The sequence below is a fragment of the Hippoglossus hippoglossus genome, chromosome 3, assembly GCF_009819705.1.
Source record: "Hippoglossus hippoglossus isolate fHipHip1 chromosome 3, fHipHip1.pri, whole genome shotgun sequence".
Classification (NCBI taxonomy): domain Eukaryota; kingdom Metazoa; phylum Chordata; class Actinopteri; order Pleuronectiformes; family Pleuronectidae; genus Hippoglossus; species Hippoglossus hippoglossus.
In genome coordinates, this window is record NC_047153.1 from 16,682,000 (window position 1) to 16,699,948 (window position 17,949).

The 17,949-nt window shown below is 40.9% G+C and overlaps 1 protein-coding gene across 1 annotated transcript in view; it reads right to left on the bottom strand.

Annotated features, from left to right (window-relative positions):
* Positions 1-5,578: 5,578 nt before the first annotated feature.
* Positions 5,579-17,949, bottom strand: part of kiaa1549lb (KIAA1549-like b) — a 60,336-nt gene continuing 47,965 nt past the window's right edge. Inside the window, exons 14-22 of the mRNA XM_034581360.1 lie at positions 15,819-15,949; positions 14,845-14,969; positions 13,721-13,950; positions 12,617-12,749; positions 9,993-10,376; positions 9,804-9,898; positions 9,321-9,469; positions 8,991-9,142; positions 5,579-7,287 (exon numbers count right to left, since the gene is read on the bottom strand). Coding sequence (XP_034437251.1) covers positions 7,024-7,287; positions 8,991-9,142; positions 9,321-9,469; positions 9,804-9,898; positions 9,993-10,376; positions 12,617-12,749; positions 13,721-13,950; positions 14,845-14,969; positions 15,819-15,949 — 1,663 coding nt within the window. The 3' untranslated portion in view covers positions 5,579-7,023. The remainder of the gene's footprint in view (positions 7,288-8,990; positions 9,143-9,320; positions 9,470-9,803; positions 9,899-9,992; positions 10,377-12,616; positions 12,750-13,720; positions 13,951-14,844; positions 14,970-15,818; positions 15,950-17,949) is intronic.

Below are 17,949 nucleotides of genomic sequence, written 5' to 3' on the forward strand. Positions count from 1 at the left end.
CTTCAGTCAGTTGGGTTTTCTACAGGCAGGAGATTTAAGGGGAAGAAATCACATTTGTTTTCAAAGAATTCCATCTGCAACAACTTAATCAGAGCATAAATATCAGACTTTGTAAGATACACCTCATCATTCTGTGTTTATTTGCATTTACTGAGGAGGATGACTCCAACTGATTGTCTTTCTTCAGCAGTAATGTGGCACTGAGGTGCAGATGTTACATCTTGGATGACCCCTAGTGTCAAAAAGAGTGTGAGGAGGGAGGGGGGGGCAATCAGGGACATGCTGTTCTCCTGCGGTTACGCTGTACTGGCAATCTGCATCTGCAGTTTACACTTATAGTAACCAGGTCATGGAAGCAGTCTGATAATTTTTTGAGGAGGTGGAAAACTTTTTGGCCTGGAATGTGCTCTGATACATTGACAAGAGTTTAGGCTGCAAAATAATCACTTACTTGAAAACTACAGGCTAAACCACACAGAACTGTGGTTATGAAAACCCTAGAGATTTGTCCATTTACGGTTCAACTGCACTGACACAGAAAAAGTTGAAAATAATTATTTACTGTATATTTGATTCAATTGAAACTAGAGCATCTGTTGCAGAAGCACAAAAGGCAGTCATATCATTTCCATGTTTTTATCTCAGTGAATAGTTCAGAGGAGCCTCAATTAGTGAGAATCTGTGTAGTTTTGTGTCTGACTTTCAATCAACCACCCACACATTCAAATTCACATTATGTTCACACCACTGGGAAACAGTTAAATCATTGGAAAACAATGTGAGTCTCTTCCAAATGTTATCCATTACCCAGAAGTAATGAATCATTTATTTCATCAAGACCGTCTGACTCATTAATACGAGAGAATCTGTGGCTTGGTTTTGCAAACCCTGCATGTTTTCCCAGGTTTCCCAGCAATGCCTCAGTCTGAATCCAGTTTGAGTGTGTCGTGAAATCTCAGGCACGGCTGAGTATTAGAAGATGTAAGTGTCACTTTAAGTGTCATAGAAGATTTGTTCAATGACTTACTTTCAACTCTTTTTGTCCTCCTCTGACCTGTCCTTGCACTGACCATTGTGGTAATTATCGAAACTGTGTGCTGATGTCCGCTCAGAAGGCTGTAATGTAATAACTTAAAGTAGCCTTTATTAGAGATAATGGAGCTGCAGAGTTAGATCACAGCTTTCAAATTAGCCTCTAACTACACTACACTCTACCTGAGAGGAACAACTTGATGAAATAAAATGGGAGCTTAAAATGAAAAAGATAAAAATGGAGCACAAAGTTTGGATACAAGTGATCCTTCACTAAACCACAGACATTTCAAAATCTATCTTGCAATACTTGTGCATTATTTCCCTTGACAACAGACACAAATTCTCAATAGACCTGCAACATCTCCTTCTTATTATTATTTGAGGAATAACATGCAGGGTTTTCTGAGGGCTTGGTGGCGCTGGTCAGAGAATCTGAAATGATTGTACATTTTTCGAGGAGTTTGAACCTTGAATCGCAGCTTATGATTCAAATTCATTCAGAGGGCTGCAATATAATAAATTCAGAACATGAATAGATTTGATTCATTTTTGAAATATAAAAAAAATGTTGTTTCTGGAACTGCAACTGTTAAGTTTCCTACAGCAAGGTCACTATAAACACTAAATATCTAACTGGAAATAAATTTTAAATGTCAGTAAAATAAAGAGAGAACAACGCACACCGACATCAGCCAGTAGACCTTCCTCTTGGCATCATGCAGACATATATTGTGAACAGTGTGCAACATTAGGAGCTAATTGCCACCATTATCAGAAAAAACACAAAAAAGTCATCAAACCTTTAGCATTGTTAAGTTTAAAAAAGGTGAGATTCCATTCAAGGCTAAACTACATCATCAGTATGCACAAGTTTGTTTGTTGTTTTTTCCATGTCATGTAATGCTTCATGCAACACTGTACAGCACAGGTCACTTTCTCCAGAACCATGTTCTGACTTGGAAAATTTCCCATTTAGATAAGGACATGCCTCTCTTCCTGAATGGGAACATTTGTTAACATGGCTTTAGGCTGAACCCTGGTGGGACAATGCTGAACTACAGATCCACTGCACAATTGTACACAGACAAAAACACACACGAGAGACAAACAAAGGCTCTGTTCAGACCTGGTGATTTGATCACAAGTGGACAGCTCTAAGTGCAGGTGTGAACACACCCAAGACACATTGAGGACGCAGTTAAGATCCAACCACTCAGACCATATTCACATGTGGTCTGGGATACGTGTTGGACACACCGAAGGTCCCCAAACTCAGCTAACGTCCTATGGTTTGCTACAGTTTCATAATAAATAAAACATAGATATCTGGTAGATAAGTAGACATTCTGTTCTTTATGAAAGTGGAGCAGGACAAATTATACCGCAGCAGTCCGCCACCAGTCTAAGTTATTAATGGAAGACACTGACTCACCTTGAGACCTTACAAAAGATGACCCGGGCAAGACCACAGCAGCGGCAAGCTGAAGGTTATCGGCAGGAACACTGGCAAGTAGTCATGTTATTTTTTCCTATTAGAAGTCCAAGAAAAATACATTTTAAGTGAGAGGTTAAATAAAATCAAACCTAGACAAACTCTGAATATGCTACTTCTCACATTGATTGCAACTGTTAACTATAAGAAAATGAATGTAAATTACAACTCCATGTGTCTTCTGAAGTTGAAATGATTCAGTAGGTTACCTGTCAGCATGCATGGCACTACCAGCCAGATGATGATGGTATCTTGGGTCATCCTCCTGCATGTCTTCTCCAGCTATTGCTTTATGACGCCCTGATGGCTGCTTCTGTCCTTGTGTCATAACTGACACTTTTATGTGGGGGCCTGAGTTGTTAGGAAACACAAAGTGCAAACTGAGAGTGTTTCTGTCATATGCTTTTGTGCCATGCAGCTAAGTTACTTGTCAACACAGTCTCTCTGACTCTCGGAGTACACAGAGATTGCTTGTTCTTGCTTGGGTTGACTCGTGTCACAGGCCAACCAGAGCAGTAAGAGTTTGAACAATGATGATCTCGCTTTCTACCAGTGTCAGACAACAGTGTTTACAGATGTCATAACATTCAAGCTCCAATAACAATAAGTGAAGACCAACAGATCAGCCACTCAACTCAACTGTCTTAAATGCATCAGTGACCCTCTGAATCAGTCAGAGATAGAGGACTGGAATATGTCCAAATGTCCACAGTCAAGTTCTCCTGGGACAAGAGAAAGACAAATAACTTGATGAGCCCCTGACTGGACTAGACCAACTAAAACCTGAATACTGAAGCTAATGGCTGAAAACATTTTAACACCTCACATTTTAAGTACATTTCTTTGCTCTTTGTTTCTCCTTTTCTTGACTTAAACTATGTCCACATCAACCAAAGCATTCGTACAGACACACAAAGTCAATACCATAGCGAGGAGCAGTTAGAGCCACTGACACAAACTTCTCATACAACTTCCTCGACTGTCACTGTATTCAGTTGATGCCGACCGACCCGAAAGAGACCTGACATTTAAACTTGTTTATCACCAGAGGAAAGTCAGAGGTACTTTGACACCTACCAGAGGGAAAAAAATCGACGTTATGTGGTTTTAAAGGTTTAAATCAATGACCTAAAGAGAAAAGTTCATCTGGAGAGACAGAACAGGTGCTGCCATCAAACATGGGGGCAGGGATTCTTCTTCTCTCTTCGATAAGAAAGCTCCTCATCTGCATTGCGCTCAGTGCTGCCACCAGTGGTTGGGCAGTGAATAACAACAGTCAGAACTCCTGAGGATGTATTGTATCCTCAGCCCTACGTAACATCCTCGATATGTGTGTACACATCTATTATAGGCCCCAATATCGTATTTTGTTTGTTTTATACTGTACTGTAAGCAATGCGGTATTACAAGAAAACACGTTTTTAAAAAGATGTTTTTGTCCACACTTTTCTCCCTGTTTTAAGTGGAAAGATGAAAAAAGGTCACACATGTCTGTGCACCAATCATAGTTGAGCACAATTAGAAATTTTTGCATGAATAAAACAATATCCTCTCGCAATGTTAAAGAAAGTGAAAACAAATTAATATTGGATCTGCCCCCTGATCATGCCCCACCCCTTCACAAAATGTCATTAAACTCGGATGAGCAGTTAATCCTGCTAACTAACAAAAATCAAGTGCAGACAAAAACATAAACTCCTTGGTCGAGGTAATAAGTGTTGACAGAAATGTGTTATTTTGAATCTAAAAAGAAGAATACACTGAATCCGCAAAATATATTGAATGCAATAGACATATTTATAACATAAGCATAGTATATATACATAGTATGTTTATATCTTAGTATAGGCTGAGTAGCATTGTCATACAATAAATAGTGTACTTATGAAATTAAATGATGACAGTACAACAAAAGACATCTGTGTATTCTGTGTCTCAGTTGTCTTTGTGTTTCAGCTCCAGCATCATGGCTGACGAAAGTCATTCAATGGTACTTTAACCTTTATTCCTGGAGCAAGGGCGTCTTCTTTTCATGATGTGACACCTTCACCTCCCTGTGTTGTAAATAGGTGGTAATAATAATTAATTTACCTCTACCACAAATACCAGTAGAGTCGACAGTAGTTTATGGCATCCTCACAACAGCTTCAATTTTTCTATTGCTCTGCAGGACAAAACAGCATGCAGACAGGAAATAGGGAAATTAAAGACACATATTTACTCTGTTCCTCTATTAAAGTCTTTTATTGAATTATAATCATGTATAGGCTAATATTTCTTTCATTCTCCATCTGTCTCAAGGTATCTCCGTCAGATCAACCTCAGAGGGACATCAAATATAACAATTTCAGGCAGATGAATAGGAAATGAAAAAAACAGTCAGGAAGACAAAAAGACAATGACGTTTAAAAGGTTTAGCTTACCTCAAATTTCATTTCATAGAATAAATAAACCAATAAACCCCTTTTATTCATCAAGTTTTCTCCATTATCCAGCATGAGAGTGTGGAAATGTGTTCACTTCTGGTATACACAAAAATGGTTTTACTGTATTTCGTACACTTCTTAAGACAATAAGTGCTCCTCTGAATGAGTGAAAGGAATCTTGGGAAAAGAAGTTCGACTGAAGATTTAGTTGTTTTAAAGACGTTCATTTTTTAAGGGTTTGTCCAGAAATCCTAACGAAAAAAACCAAAATTAATCCTGTAATAATATTCCAAAAAAAGAAGTAAATATTTAAAGTCATTGCCACTCATAGTTCTCTTTCCCAAGTCACAGCTGACAGACATCCAACAACAGAATTCATTTTAACTATTAGCATAGCATTCCATGTGATTTGCAATAATATAGTAAAAGTAGGCATCTCACTGTTTATTGCAGCACCCTGTCTGTTGGCCACCATGCCACCATCTGCAGTGGATTCACAACTTTCCATTTCCCAAAGCAAACATCTTGTTGTAATGACTAAATGACCTTTATTTTATTGGATAGTTCATCATCTTATGTTGTGCACTGCCCTTCTATAGGGGCCTTAGTCTTATTTAAAAAAAAGAATTAGGTTGACGAGTCATTCATGTGCAATACGTTCAGCTTTAAGTAAAAAAAAATGTAAACCTCCCTCCTTTATGACAAGCCACATTCTCCCTTATACAAGTAGCTACATCCATCTGAATAAATAAATTCATTCAGGGCAGCAAAATTGAAGATGTAAAATTGAATAACTGGTGTAGTTGACATTTATGTCAAAATTTATATTTTAAGCCTCAGCATATATGCAATTTGCAGAGGAGTCTACAGTCAGCTTGAGTCAGTTCTCAGGCAGGCGTTCACAATGTTTACTCAAAGCTCAGGAGTGATAATGCAGGACCAGGACCTCTCATTAGCTCAGAGACCCACAGGAACAGGAAGGTAGGTGCACTCATTAAGATCGTTAAGATGCCTCGAGGCGCAGTAAACAAACGATGAACCCACCTTTATAAGAAGCTGTGGCACTGTTACCAGCAGCAAAGGGAATTATATTTTGGACAAAGATGTTGGAGTTGAATGTTTAATCATTATAATGACTTCCAAGTCATTAAGAAATAGTTCTTTGTCTTTAAGTATTTTAACAATAGTAATTAATTAATAACCAGCCATTACTTTTAATCGGACATGCCTGTGTCAACCATGTCAATGAACATCGTGCACACCCAATCATATATATCAAGGATAAAAGCTTCAATCTGTTTCAGATACACAAACGCAAACATTTCCAGCTACATGTCACATCATCATTGATGCAGCTTAAAATTAGATTTTCAGTTTGGTTAAACTAAAAAAACAGATACAAATATACTAGATTGATTCCATTTGATCATTAACTAGGAACTAAGGAAGTACAGTTTAAATCAATATGATCAATTAAAAAAACAGATCATTAAAGTCAGTGTTTGTTACTTTTATGGTGTGATATGAAAGTAAACTAAAGATTTAAAAAAAAGTGAATAGTAGTTTGATTTGGTATGAACTGATTTTCATATCGTCCTAGTTGAACTTAATGGTCTATAAAAAGAGATAAGATACATGATGTCCTTATACTTTATATACACTGCGGTTTACACTTAAACATCTGACAGGAAGTATTTGGTCCTCTCAGTTCAGACAGTAATGCTACTTTCCTCTTCTCAGCCGATGCTGATTCACAAAAAAAGTCTGAAACTGGAAAAATGCATTACCCATATTTAGCATATCCTATTAAGAGATTCATGATGCAGTTATCTGGGACATCATTGTTAGAGGATTTTTTTTTCTAAATAAAAAACAACAACAATCTTCCGTTCCTTGAAGTCAGCAGTTGAAAAACACTAATAGAGAGTGAAAAGAAACCAATCAGTGGGCGATTAGTGGGTAAAGAAGTTCAGTTGTTCTACAGTACAAACATCAAAAATCAGTCTGAAGGAGTACCGCTTCTGCCACTGAAGACACAGTTAACCCACTCCTGCACACGAGGGGGCAGGATTAAAACTCAAACATCTCGTTTTGTTTCTTCGCCAGCTTGGCCACCTCCTGCCGGATGGCCTGCACGAGTGCAGAGGTGGAGAGGCTGCTCAGGGGCATGCTGTCCACGTCCTTCACCACCTGGGGAAGGCTTTGCTGGGATGCTGTGCTTGGGGCAACGGACGGCTGCTCCAGTGCCTGGTTGTACTCCAGCGGCAGCCTGGTGGGGCTCCCCTGTGGGTAGCGAGGATGAGGAAAAGCCTCGACATACCCAGGCAGGGGCACCTGGAAAAAAGGTCAACATGAAATCAGTAATACAGCGACTTAATATCATTGCTTCCCACAAAATGAATGGCTGCCAATGGGAAAATAAGAAGGATACAGTGTGTGTGATGGCTAATTTTGCTGAGTGAACATTTTCTCATCCACTGCTTTTCTAGAAAGAAAGAAATGGGTGATGAGGGAAAATATACACAGTTATATGTGGCAGAAAATAATTATAAATCATCCAAAACAACAGGGAATATAATGAGTGAGGAAAGTAATGAGATTTGTAGATGTGCAAAACTTATAGACTAATTTATTCCTTAATTCCTTCATTAGTGTCATAGAAAAGGCGGGGGGGGGAAAAGGAAAAAAGGTGTTTGTTTCTAGGAATTGTGCTGAACTACCCCGGTTGTGTCCACTCAAAGGCAGCCATACATTCACTTCAGCAAATGGTCTCTAAATGACACTGGTTCTCTAAAAAGACACTATGTGAAATCATCTGGTTGAAACAGGCGAAAGACAGGGAAATAAGGGAGTGGAGGGTAATAACAACAAATCAGACAAGACAAATGGAAGCTGTGCTATCTTCATTAAAAACAGAGAAGGAAGGGGGGGGGGGGGGCTCAGAGCTGGAAATAGCATAATGAGGCCCAATCCTGATCAAGGGTGGATAGTAGCATTTTTAATCAATGTCAGTGCCATAATGAGAATCTATGCAAACGACAACACAGAAGTTAGAGATTTCTATTATTATGATCATATTCTTTGTGTTTTAAGAGTTTATTCCTGCTGCAGTGCTATAGCTCTCTTTCAGGCTCTCGGGGGTAGGGCTCCAGACTAACGTCTTACATTGGTTGCACCGGTGCTCCTAACTTTTTTCATTTTGGGTGCATCTAAATTATGTGCTGGTGTACCAACAAATTTTCTCTGTGCCTTTTGTCACCACAATAATACATTATACCTTGTTTTGACAGTTCCCATATATATTGGTCATTTCATCAGGGCTGGGTATCACCACCTATTTCCCAAATAGATTCGATTTCCAATTCAAATCAATATTGATTCGGTTAAGGATATGTCTGAAAGAGTCTGAAAAAACATTTTAAGTAATAATATATAATTATGCACTCACTGACAAGAGAGTGTATCAACCATAGACTGTGTACTTTACGATGGAGGAACCGTCTCCACATCCTCCCACTATCCAGACACGACTCAAAAATATCCCAGATACAAACGCTGCCATCTTGTGCATTTGGAGCAGAGACTGCACAGTAGCGATCAGGGGACGGAGCCGCAGTAGTCAGGTCCTGTCGATACTTGTGCTCGACCAAACATGAGCAGTCTCAAATGTCAATCATAAACTTTCATCCTGTTTTTACAGCATCAACTAACTGATCGAAACCAAACAAATTGACATATGAAGAAACATCTGTGTGATAAGAACTACCTAAAACTTTTTCGTTTGGTCCATGTCCCATCAACTAACATGGAACAGGTGGGATTTATGACTTACATTGCAGGCAGACACTATCGATCATTATCTACAGTCTATTGTATCAAGAGGCTTCTTTTGTTTTCGTAGCACTTTGCTAACTTGTTCATGGTCTGGATGAAGAGCGGTTGGGGTCACTGGGACAAATGCCTGAAAACTGGGACTGTCACTACTTAATCAAAACATCTCTTCACATTATTGTACCAAAATATTAATAATTCCTTACAGAGTCTGCCCACTGTGGTGGTACATCCTCAGGTTCAGGTGGATAGGACATCCAGGAGGGACTGTGGTAGGAGGTGGGTGGTGTGGACAGAAAGTATTCTGAGTAGGCGGACCTGGAGGCTGGGATGGCATAGACGGCTGTTATTGGGTTTCCTGGAGAAACAAGATGAGAGAGCAGTGAATGTATTATTTCCACATTTACTGGGGTATGTAGATTAGAGTAAAAAAAAAAATCATTTCGAGAGTTTATTTTGTCAAATGATTACTCTCCTCAAGCAAAGCACGTCATGAGTTACTCTTAAAATACAAAGTCAGCTCCTCATATTCTTACCTGAGTAGTTGGACAGAGGCTGCTCTGCAGTGATAGATGGAAGTGCTGCTCTGGTTGTTAGCCCATATGGGTTGTTGTCGTGTCGACTCTGCATTTCAGTGACAGATGTCTCTGAGCTCCTTCCCTTAGGCCCCAAGTCAGAAGTGGAACTGAGTTGGACAGAGATGGAAGAGGGCAAAAACACGGAGTTACTGTAATGCTGCACCAGTGTCACTAGATGGCAGCCATGTTCCACATGGAAAAAGTCAGTTGCTCATTAACATTCTTGACATCTCTCAATGCACTATTTCAAGATTAAAATTTATAGACGGCCTCAAATCACCTGTGCCACAGCACATTACCAAGGGAATATGTGGTCCCTGAATATGAATTTGAATGTGAATAAATGTGGAATATCTGATGGGCTGCATCTGTGTGTGTGTGTGTGTGTGTGTGTGTGTGTGTGTGTGTGTGTGTGTGTGTGTGTGTGTGTGTGTGTGTTACCGTCTTAAGGCGGCCCCAGGCGGAGGTCCAGTGCGAGGTGGTAAAGGGGGAGGAGAACCCATGGCCATCTCAGGAAGCTGGGTGAAGCGAAAGGCCTTAGACAGACAGTGAAAGGCATTTAAGGTTACACAGCAGACTCTATCACACGTCACTTCTCGAGAGAAGTGGAAATAATGTCGTCCCACTTACTGGTTTAGGCAGGCTGCACTGATACACGTCTGCACCATATGAAGGTACCCACTGCAGACCCCCTCGCCCACAGTTCATCGTGCCCGGAGCACTGGTCACAACATCTACGTAGGGGAGGGGAGGCGGGGTAGGGTTGTAGTGGTCAGGAGGGGGCTGGTGATGGTTGTGGTGATGGGACTGCCGTCCGGAAGTGGACTGTCCCCCTGAGGCCAGGCTGAACGCCTCCTCCAGCAGCAGGTGCATCTGCTGCCGCACTTCATCAATGGATGGCTGTGAGCTCAGAGTAGACGTCTCTGAGTGGCCTTTTAGGCCCCGGCCGTACATGTATCCCCGCGGACCCATTAGACGGTCAACATTCGTCTCTTCAATCAACTCAGGCTCAGTCTGAAACATATACGAACACAGAAACGCTGCTGTGACTTCAGAATCTACACACATTTGGAAGTTGGACTTGCTAGTACACATCAACAGTGTGAGATGTTTTATAGAAGAGTGTGCAGGTGATGGAATCTGTATAACATGAGCTAGACTGTCACTCAGTAGAGAGCATTCCTCTGGTCTGTATTTTTATTTGGATCTGCACTAAATTTCTCATAAATATCAGTCTCACAAACATGATTTTTTTTTTTTTATCAAGATCCATGAATTATTCTTTGAGAAATCAAGGAAAATGTTTTAAAACGCTGTATCTCACAATGTTAAAGAAAGTGAAAAAAATCCTGGATCCACCTAAATTGAATGATTCCTCCTTGATCTATGCCACATCCTTCCACCTAGTTTTTTGCTAATCCGTCAAGTAGTTTTTGCATAATCCTGCTAACTAAACATCAAACAAATGCTTATCTTCCTTGGCAGAAGCAATCAAAAGATATGAAACTCCGATACAATTGTTGTAAGTAAAAAAATAAAGCACTCAGGTAGAAGGTAGTGTTGTGGGAATGGCTAGTCACACTTCAGCCACAAACCCAGGTAGATGTTTAACTGGGTGATAATCTGCACTTCTCTGCACTTTTTAAACGGCTTCTGGAAGCCATTCGCTGATATTATTTTATATCTTCCTTCTCTGTGTCTGTTCTCTTATCTTAAATATATTCAGTGCAACCATTATCCTCTCTCCCCTGCATATTCATTGCCTCAAATCATTTACTTGCAACTTCGCTCTATCTTTCCCATCTTTTTCTCACATTTTCAAAAGTCCCTGCGATTTTATTCTTAATTTTTATCATATCCTCTTCTCCTCCTCCTCCCTCTTTCAACCTCTGTTTCCATTTATCCAGCCCTTATACTCGGTGATGAATTAATATGAGTTCAGGGCTGCCCTACTTCCAGTGCGAATAAGACTGTGGCCACATGAGACCCAGTGTATAGTGCACCTCATAAATCAGCCCCCCCTGCTACATGAAACGACGGAGACTTGTATCTGCAGGGACGGGGCCTGCAGCTACACACAGCTCACAGTGATCAACAAGGCCAGGAGTTCTGAAAATGGACCGTGTAGCTTGGACTGACTACTGTGCAGAGAGTGAACACATGCCGAACACATGGCTACACCGAGTTTAGTCACAGCAAGTACACAACAAAAAAAGAGAGTCATGGGGAAGGTTGGAATCAGAAACCACTATATGTCAAGACATTATCAATTTGTGGAGCTTGTTGAGAGGCTTATGTAACAGAATTTATCAAGTTTGTCATGTTAAGACCTCTGATATTGTGCTCATGCCACCACCCTGTTGTCCAGAGAGCCTGGTATTTCTACATCAATGTAATAGAAGCTATTTTCACATGCCATAGTAGAAAAAGCACATGGTTGTACCAATTAATGTTCTGTATACTGTTATGCGTACATATGCCAGTGAGCCAGGATGCACGATACCAAAGCCAGTTACACCTGAGTTTTTCATGTTGTGATACGTCAAATTAATTAGAACAGCAGTTATTTCTATACCAGCAGAAACCAGAAAGCAAACCCTCTTCAGGAACAACCTGTTCTGTCTGACTTCATGTCAGAAAGAGCCACATCAGTAAGGTAACAATAAAAAAGATAAACCTGCCATCCTGACATGTATTATATATCGAAATGACAGGACCTTATAAATGTTACCTGTTACCTTAAATTATGAAAGAACCACTTCTCCTGTGCTGTGGCACACTTGTTTCCTAAACAGGCTAATAACAGACCGAGTTATCACCAATGAGCTCTGATTGGTTATTATCTTATAATCTTATTGATGTAAATACAGTGACATCAGCTTATTTTAAATTATCATCTGAATTTGCTCACCAGCATTTAACCACATACTGTTAACAAACAAATGTTTGCATTTGAAAAGTATTTCCTCAGCACATCAATAATACATAAAATAAGGTGTAAAGTTTATATGCAATTCTCAAGTAAAAGCTACTATTCCTTGTGCATCGCTTGTGTATGAGCCTTCTAAATGTTTATTGCATATAACCTACCACATTTCAAAAGGTAACGACACAGTGTTGGTCTGTCCATTATTTTTATATATTTCTATACATTTATTATTTTTATTTTGAGTATGAGGGCCATTTTCCAAATGACAAACTTTAACTGCATCTTTCTGAGAGACGGGGTCAGTGGATGATGAAATGCGACTCACGTCATAGCCGCTGTTGCGGATGCCTCTCCTGGGTCGCTCCCTCATAACGAGCAGGTCCATCTCCGTCCCTCCAGGACTCGGACTGCTCAGACTCTGCCGGCTGCGATAGGCCGTCTGCCCTACCTGGGAGTGCCTGCCAATTAGAGTGAGGAGTGGAAGCAGTTAGACCTGGGGTAGTTATTAGATTAAAGCATTTCAGTGATTTTGTCCGTTGTTTTCGTTTGCCTGCAGTGGAAGGGACTTGGTGGGGGAGGAGGGAAGATGATGAACAAGGTTGGGAAAAGTTTTTACTTTTCAGAGAGTTACATAAATCGAGACACATGACAAATAGAATAGATGTATAATAAGGAGACTGAGAAGAAGATGAGTGTGTATATTCCCAAAAATATTTTCAAAATGTTACACGACAGGCAAAATGTGAGATCAGCCAAGTGTTTTCCACAGTAAGATGCAATATTGATAAGTGTACCAAAATATCTATACACAATCAGTGACTGAGGGCAAGCTAAATGCTAATGACACTTCAGCTGGGGGAACGTGTGTTGTTGGTGAAGCTGATCGGCTACAAGCTAATTTCGACCGTAAATTACTGCGAGAAAATAACATCACTTATACATGAGCCACAATTCACAAGCAGCTTTGTGTTCTGAGTGCAGCTAGTACATGTTAATCTGGTATGGAAAAGACTGTTTGAATTCTTGACCTAAATCTGTTATATATCCAAACCCGGCCCATCTCTATGTGCATCTGTGAAGCAGAGGCAGGACCGAACCAACACACTGGACCATCCAACACACTGCCAACCCTCTTATCTCCATTACCGCAGCTCAGGACTTGGATACGACTAATCACACAGACCTGATGGGTCTCTCACTGCCGAGTAAGACAGGATAATGACAAAATTAGATGGGGCCTGATTCACTTATCTATAAGCTAATTAGACAAGGCAGGGGTCAGTGGTTACAGATATCTGGGCATGGTGAGAAGCCCAATCAGCCAATATTGTGTCTGTTAAAACTGTGACCTCGTCTCCTCACAAACTTATGTAAGCATGGATTTCACTTTCTGTTTACACCCAGGTTCCACTTGCTTTTCCACTCTCACCTCCTGTGAGACTTGACATAAGTGGAACCTCGCTCATCATCAGGCTCCAGTGGTCTGCCATGCTCACCGGCTGCCCTCTCATGGCCGTGCCGCTGTCTCTGCGCCGGGACTCGACTGCCGCTGCTGCCGTCGGTGGAGGGGAAGTCATAGTAGCCCTTCCTCTTGGCCTTCAGCCTCAGCTTGTTCCTGTAGTGCTCAATGTCGGACTTCTGCTTCAGAGCCAAGTTCACCTGCAGAGAAGAAAAGAGCGCGGGACGCGATGGAACACGGGGAGATCAGGATGGAAACAAGACGCGGAAGGTTCTTCTTGCTGTGCCTGGTTTGGTTCTGCTTTGTCTAAGAAATGTGTGTGGATACAAGGTCAGAGGGTTCATGAGAACATGAAGCTGTTATGCAATCATCAGTCAGAAAGAAACAGGACATGTTTCTTATTTTTCATGGTTAATATATGGCTTCAAAACTGTTTGCAGTTAGTTTCTAGTCTAGTAAAACAGACACATCTTGTACTATACAATTTTCTGGGGAATAATCTCACAATAAATATGTGTATATATATATATATATATATATATATATATATAAATAAATATATATATCTTCCCTAATCTTACCTTAAACAAATCTTCATAAATGATCTCACTAATTTAAAACTGTGCTGTAACATTTCTTCTCTTCTATGTTTAATTTTACATTACTGCTACATCTTTTAAAGCCCCTGAAATCTTTTTTCTCTATACTGCACTAAATATTCACAGCTAAGTAAGAGCAAAATCAAAGTTAAAAGTTTGGGAGAACACAAACTTAGTATGAATAAAGAATTCAACACTAAAATGCTCATTATTTTCTGCAGGACTGAAACAGTGTGATCATGATTTGATTGATTTCAACAAAAACAGACAACCCCATAACTGTATCAACAATTTGATGACCATGCTTAACTATGATTGGTGTGAAGTAATGTGACCATCTGACCCTTAAGACCAATGAGAAAAGAAAAGACAAAAACTTTGACATATACTTAGAATATGAATTTAAATGTGGTCTGTATGCGCTCTACTGTGTGTCATTCTCGTTAATGATGCATATCAGTCTGCAAATCTCTACTAACGGCTGTGGTGCTTCACCTCTCCATTGACAATGGCTGAGTCGTGGCTGCGGACAGATGATGCAGGGTGTGAGTAGCTGGGCTGAGCCACCACAGGCTTTATGGAAATGAGCTGCAGGGAGCCAGAGGAGGAGTCATATGGATCTGAGGAACAGAGAGGGAGTTCACTCACAAAGAGACTACAAATACCTCTAATCATTTACATTGTCAGTCAAAGAGGAACAAACTGTCACGCTGCCGCCTCACCCTCCACCTCTCTCTCTCTCACCACCTTGTCCCTCTGCGGTCGGCACAGCGGGATTATGTCAAACATCAAGTCGCCTGCATCAGCAAATGAAGAGGCGGACAGAGACAATAGATCACATAGATATGGCTCAGGGCTCCGAGGTTGTGCCAATGCATCTCTGTGATAGATGGAAGAGACTGACTTTGCACTTTTTATTCCTTATCTGACATCAGACAAACTAGACTCAATCCTAGGTTCCCCTCGACTCAGCTGATGAATTATTCAAATCCATCCATTAAGAAAATCATAATCTTGAGAGCGCAGTCCAATTTACAAGCAGAGTTTTGAAATTTTATTAATTTAACTCGCACCCGCGGCACGAGGAACAGTTAGCATCTTGAGATGTGAGACTTTATATGCGTCTTTTATTATTTGCAGTGCTGAATGTGCTGAATGTGTGTGTGTTTTATGTCACAGCATCCAGTTCTCTGACATACTGTATCATATCAGCAGAGTGTCTGTCTCATGCATATTCATTGGGTCCATCTTTGCTTGCGGCAGAGTGGCTACATGTCTGGATGTACATACAAAGGAAATGATGCAGTGGCAGTGCCTCTGTCTTAGGGAACCTGTGTGCATGAGACCCCAAGATGTTTGGAGAAGTTTCCCGTGCAGGAGGGAACTGGAAAAGACACACCTGACCTTGCCTGCAGAAGGAGCTGTAAAGAAATAAATCATTTGTATTTGCATCGGCCTGTGACTCTCACCGTCCCTCTTGCGCGTCTCCTCCTTTGTCAGTTTCTGCTGAGCTGTGACTTTCGGCGCCGTCAAGCCCCTGCCGGAATTCAGCTTCTCTGATTCGTTGCTGATGACGGAACCGTCCTCGCTCGGCAACTTGCTGCAAGTAACCATAGCAACAGGAAAGGCGGTGAGCTCTCGGAAGGCTGGGCACGCAGCCAGGTTATGTCATTCCTCCCTTTAACAACCTCACCTTCCTCTCCCCCAATGCTCCAGCCTGAGTCCAGCAAACATAATAAATCATTATTGTATTTTTATGTATGTGTGCTCATATTAAAACCATCACTATACCACTGCTTGTTTTTAAAGAATAACAGTTGAGTTTAAACTTTTCAGCCCTTTGTGTTCAGGTGTTTATTTAATTGATATCCACTGGTTTTACGATAATAAGATAGAAAATCCTGGTACAAGAAATGGTCAGCAACTGGTCACATTTCATATTTTGGAATAATAATGCTGCAAACCTTTGTGTTTATATGTGAGTCGAGTGTGTGCATTTGTTAATGTATCTGTCCGTTTGTAAACTTGTTAATTTTCATGTTCTTGTGTCTCTTCTTCATATGCATTGTGTCTGTGTTCATCACAGTATCAAAACCAGAGTGTGTTCATGTCCGGGGTAAAGCAGGACTGCTTCTCCCATTAATTGGACAAACAATTGCTTTATCCAATTCTTGTTTCACAAGCTTCAAACACTGCAGTGTAGTTGGAATTAGAGCTGATCAAGCGGCGGCTCAGAGGACCACGAGGCTGACAGTGACATCAAAGCGCCATGGTCTATCCTCTAATTGTCTGGTAAAAATGATAACAGCAAAGCGAGACAGTGGAACAGCGGCCGCCCTCCCCTGCTCTCGTCTAGGCAGTGCTGTGGGGAGCTGGCTCCATGCAACAGTCGCGGGTTCCACAAAGACTTGTGATTTGTAATAATTAATTGAGGTGTACAGAAAACTCTGGCTGCATGAGAGGGATGTATGGTTGAGCCTGAGTTAGTGTCCAGGGGCTAACGGACGTGTGTGACCTAAATACAAACGAAGGGATGACTTCAGAGAGGAAGAAGCAACTGTCATTTGTCTATATCCATCATTTGACATTAAAGAATCAAATTTACCTCATAGTTCAATCACACAAGTTTCTCTCTGGGGGGTTCATTCACACACTGATGTAATTTCAATTACGAGGTACAACAGATGAATGAAAAGCTTTAAACTTCACTCAGACATCAACAAGAGCTGTAAACTTACACCTGATTGAATGAACACAGGATTCTGTCAATCATCAAGTACAGAAATAAAAGAATGTCTGCACTTGCATAGCAAATGTCCACCCCTCCGTTAACTACACTGCTGATACTTTAGTGGGTCGCGGGGGGAGCTGCAGCCAATCCCGGCTGTAATTGGTCGAGAGGCAGGTACAGCCTGGACAGGTCGCCAGCGTATTACAGAGCCGACATACAGAGACAAACAACCATTCACACTCACACCTGAAATTAAACTAACCCAAACCTGTATGTCTTTTGGACTGTGGGAGGAAGCTGGAGTACCCAGAGAAAACGGACGCAGACACAGGGAGAACATGCAAAATCCACACAGAAAGACTCCGACTCAACTGGGATTCGAACCCCAAACCTTCTTGCAACAACAATGCTAAAAACCGCAAAAACTGAGCTGCCCACTATAGCAAATATCTAAAACAAAATATTGCACTATATAACTAATATAACAGTACAGTGTTTGCCATTCACACAGTCTATCTATTTGCAGCACTTTCACAATGAGAAGGGGGAATTTTGGGGTTATGTATCTTGCTCAAGGACACCTCGGCATGCGGAATGGGGAAGACGGGGATTGAACCGCCAGTCTTTTGGTTAGAGATCGACAGCTCTCCCAACTGAGCCACAGCCATCCGATGGTTTTATCTTATTTTATTGTTCATCAGTCATTTGTGAAGCACCTTGAACCTGTATGAAAGGTGCTATACAAATAAAGTTTGATTGATTGATTGATTGATATATTTTCCACCGTTAAACCAGAATATCAAGGTCACTGGTCGGTTGCCAAAGTTCTCCTTGAGACATAATCTCATAAAATCACAGAAACCTTTTAG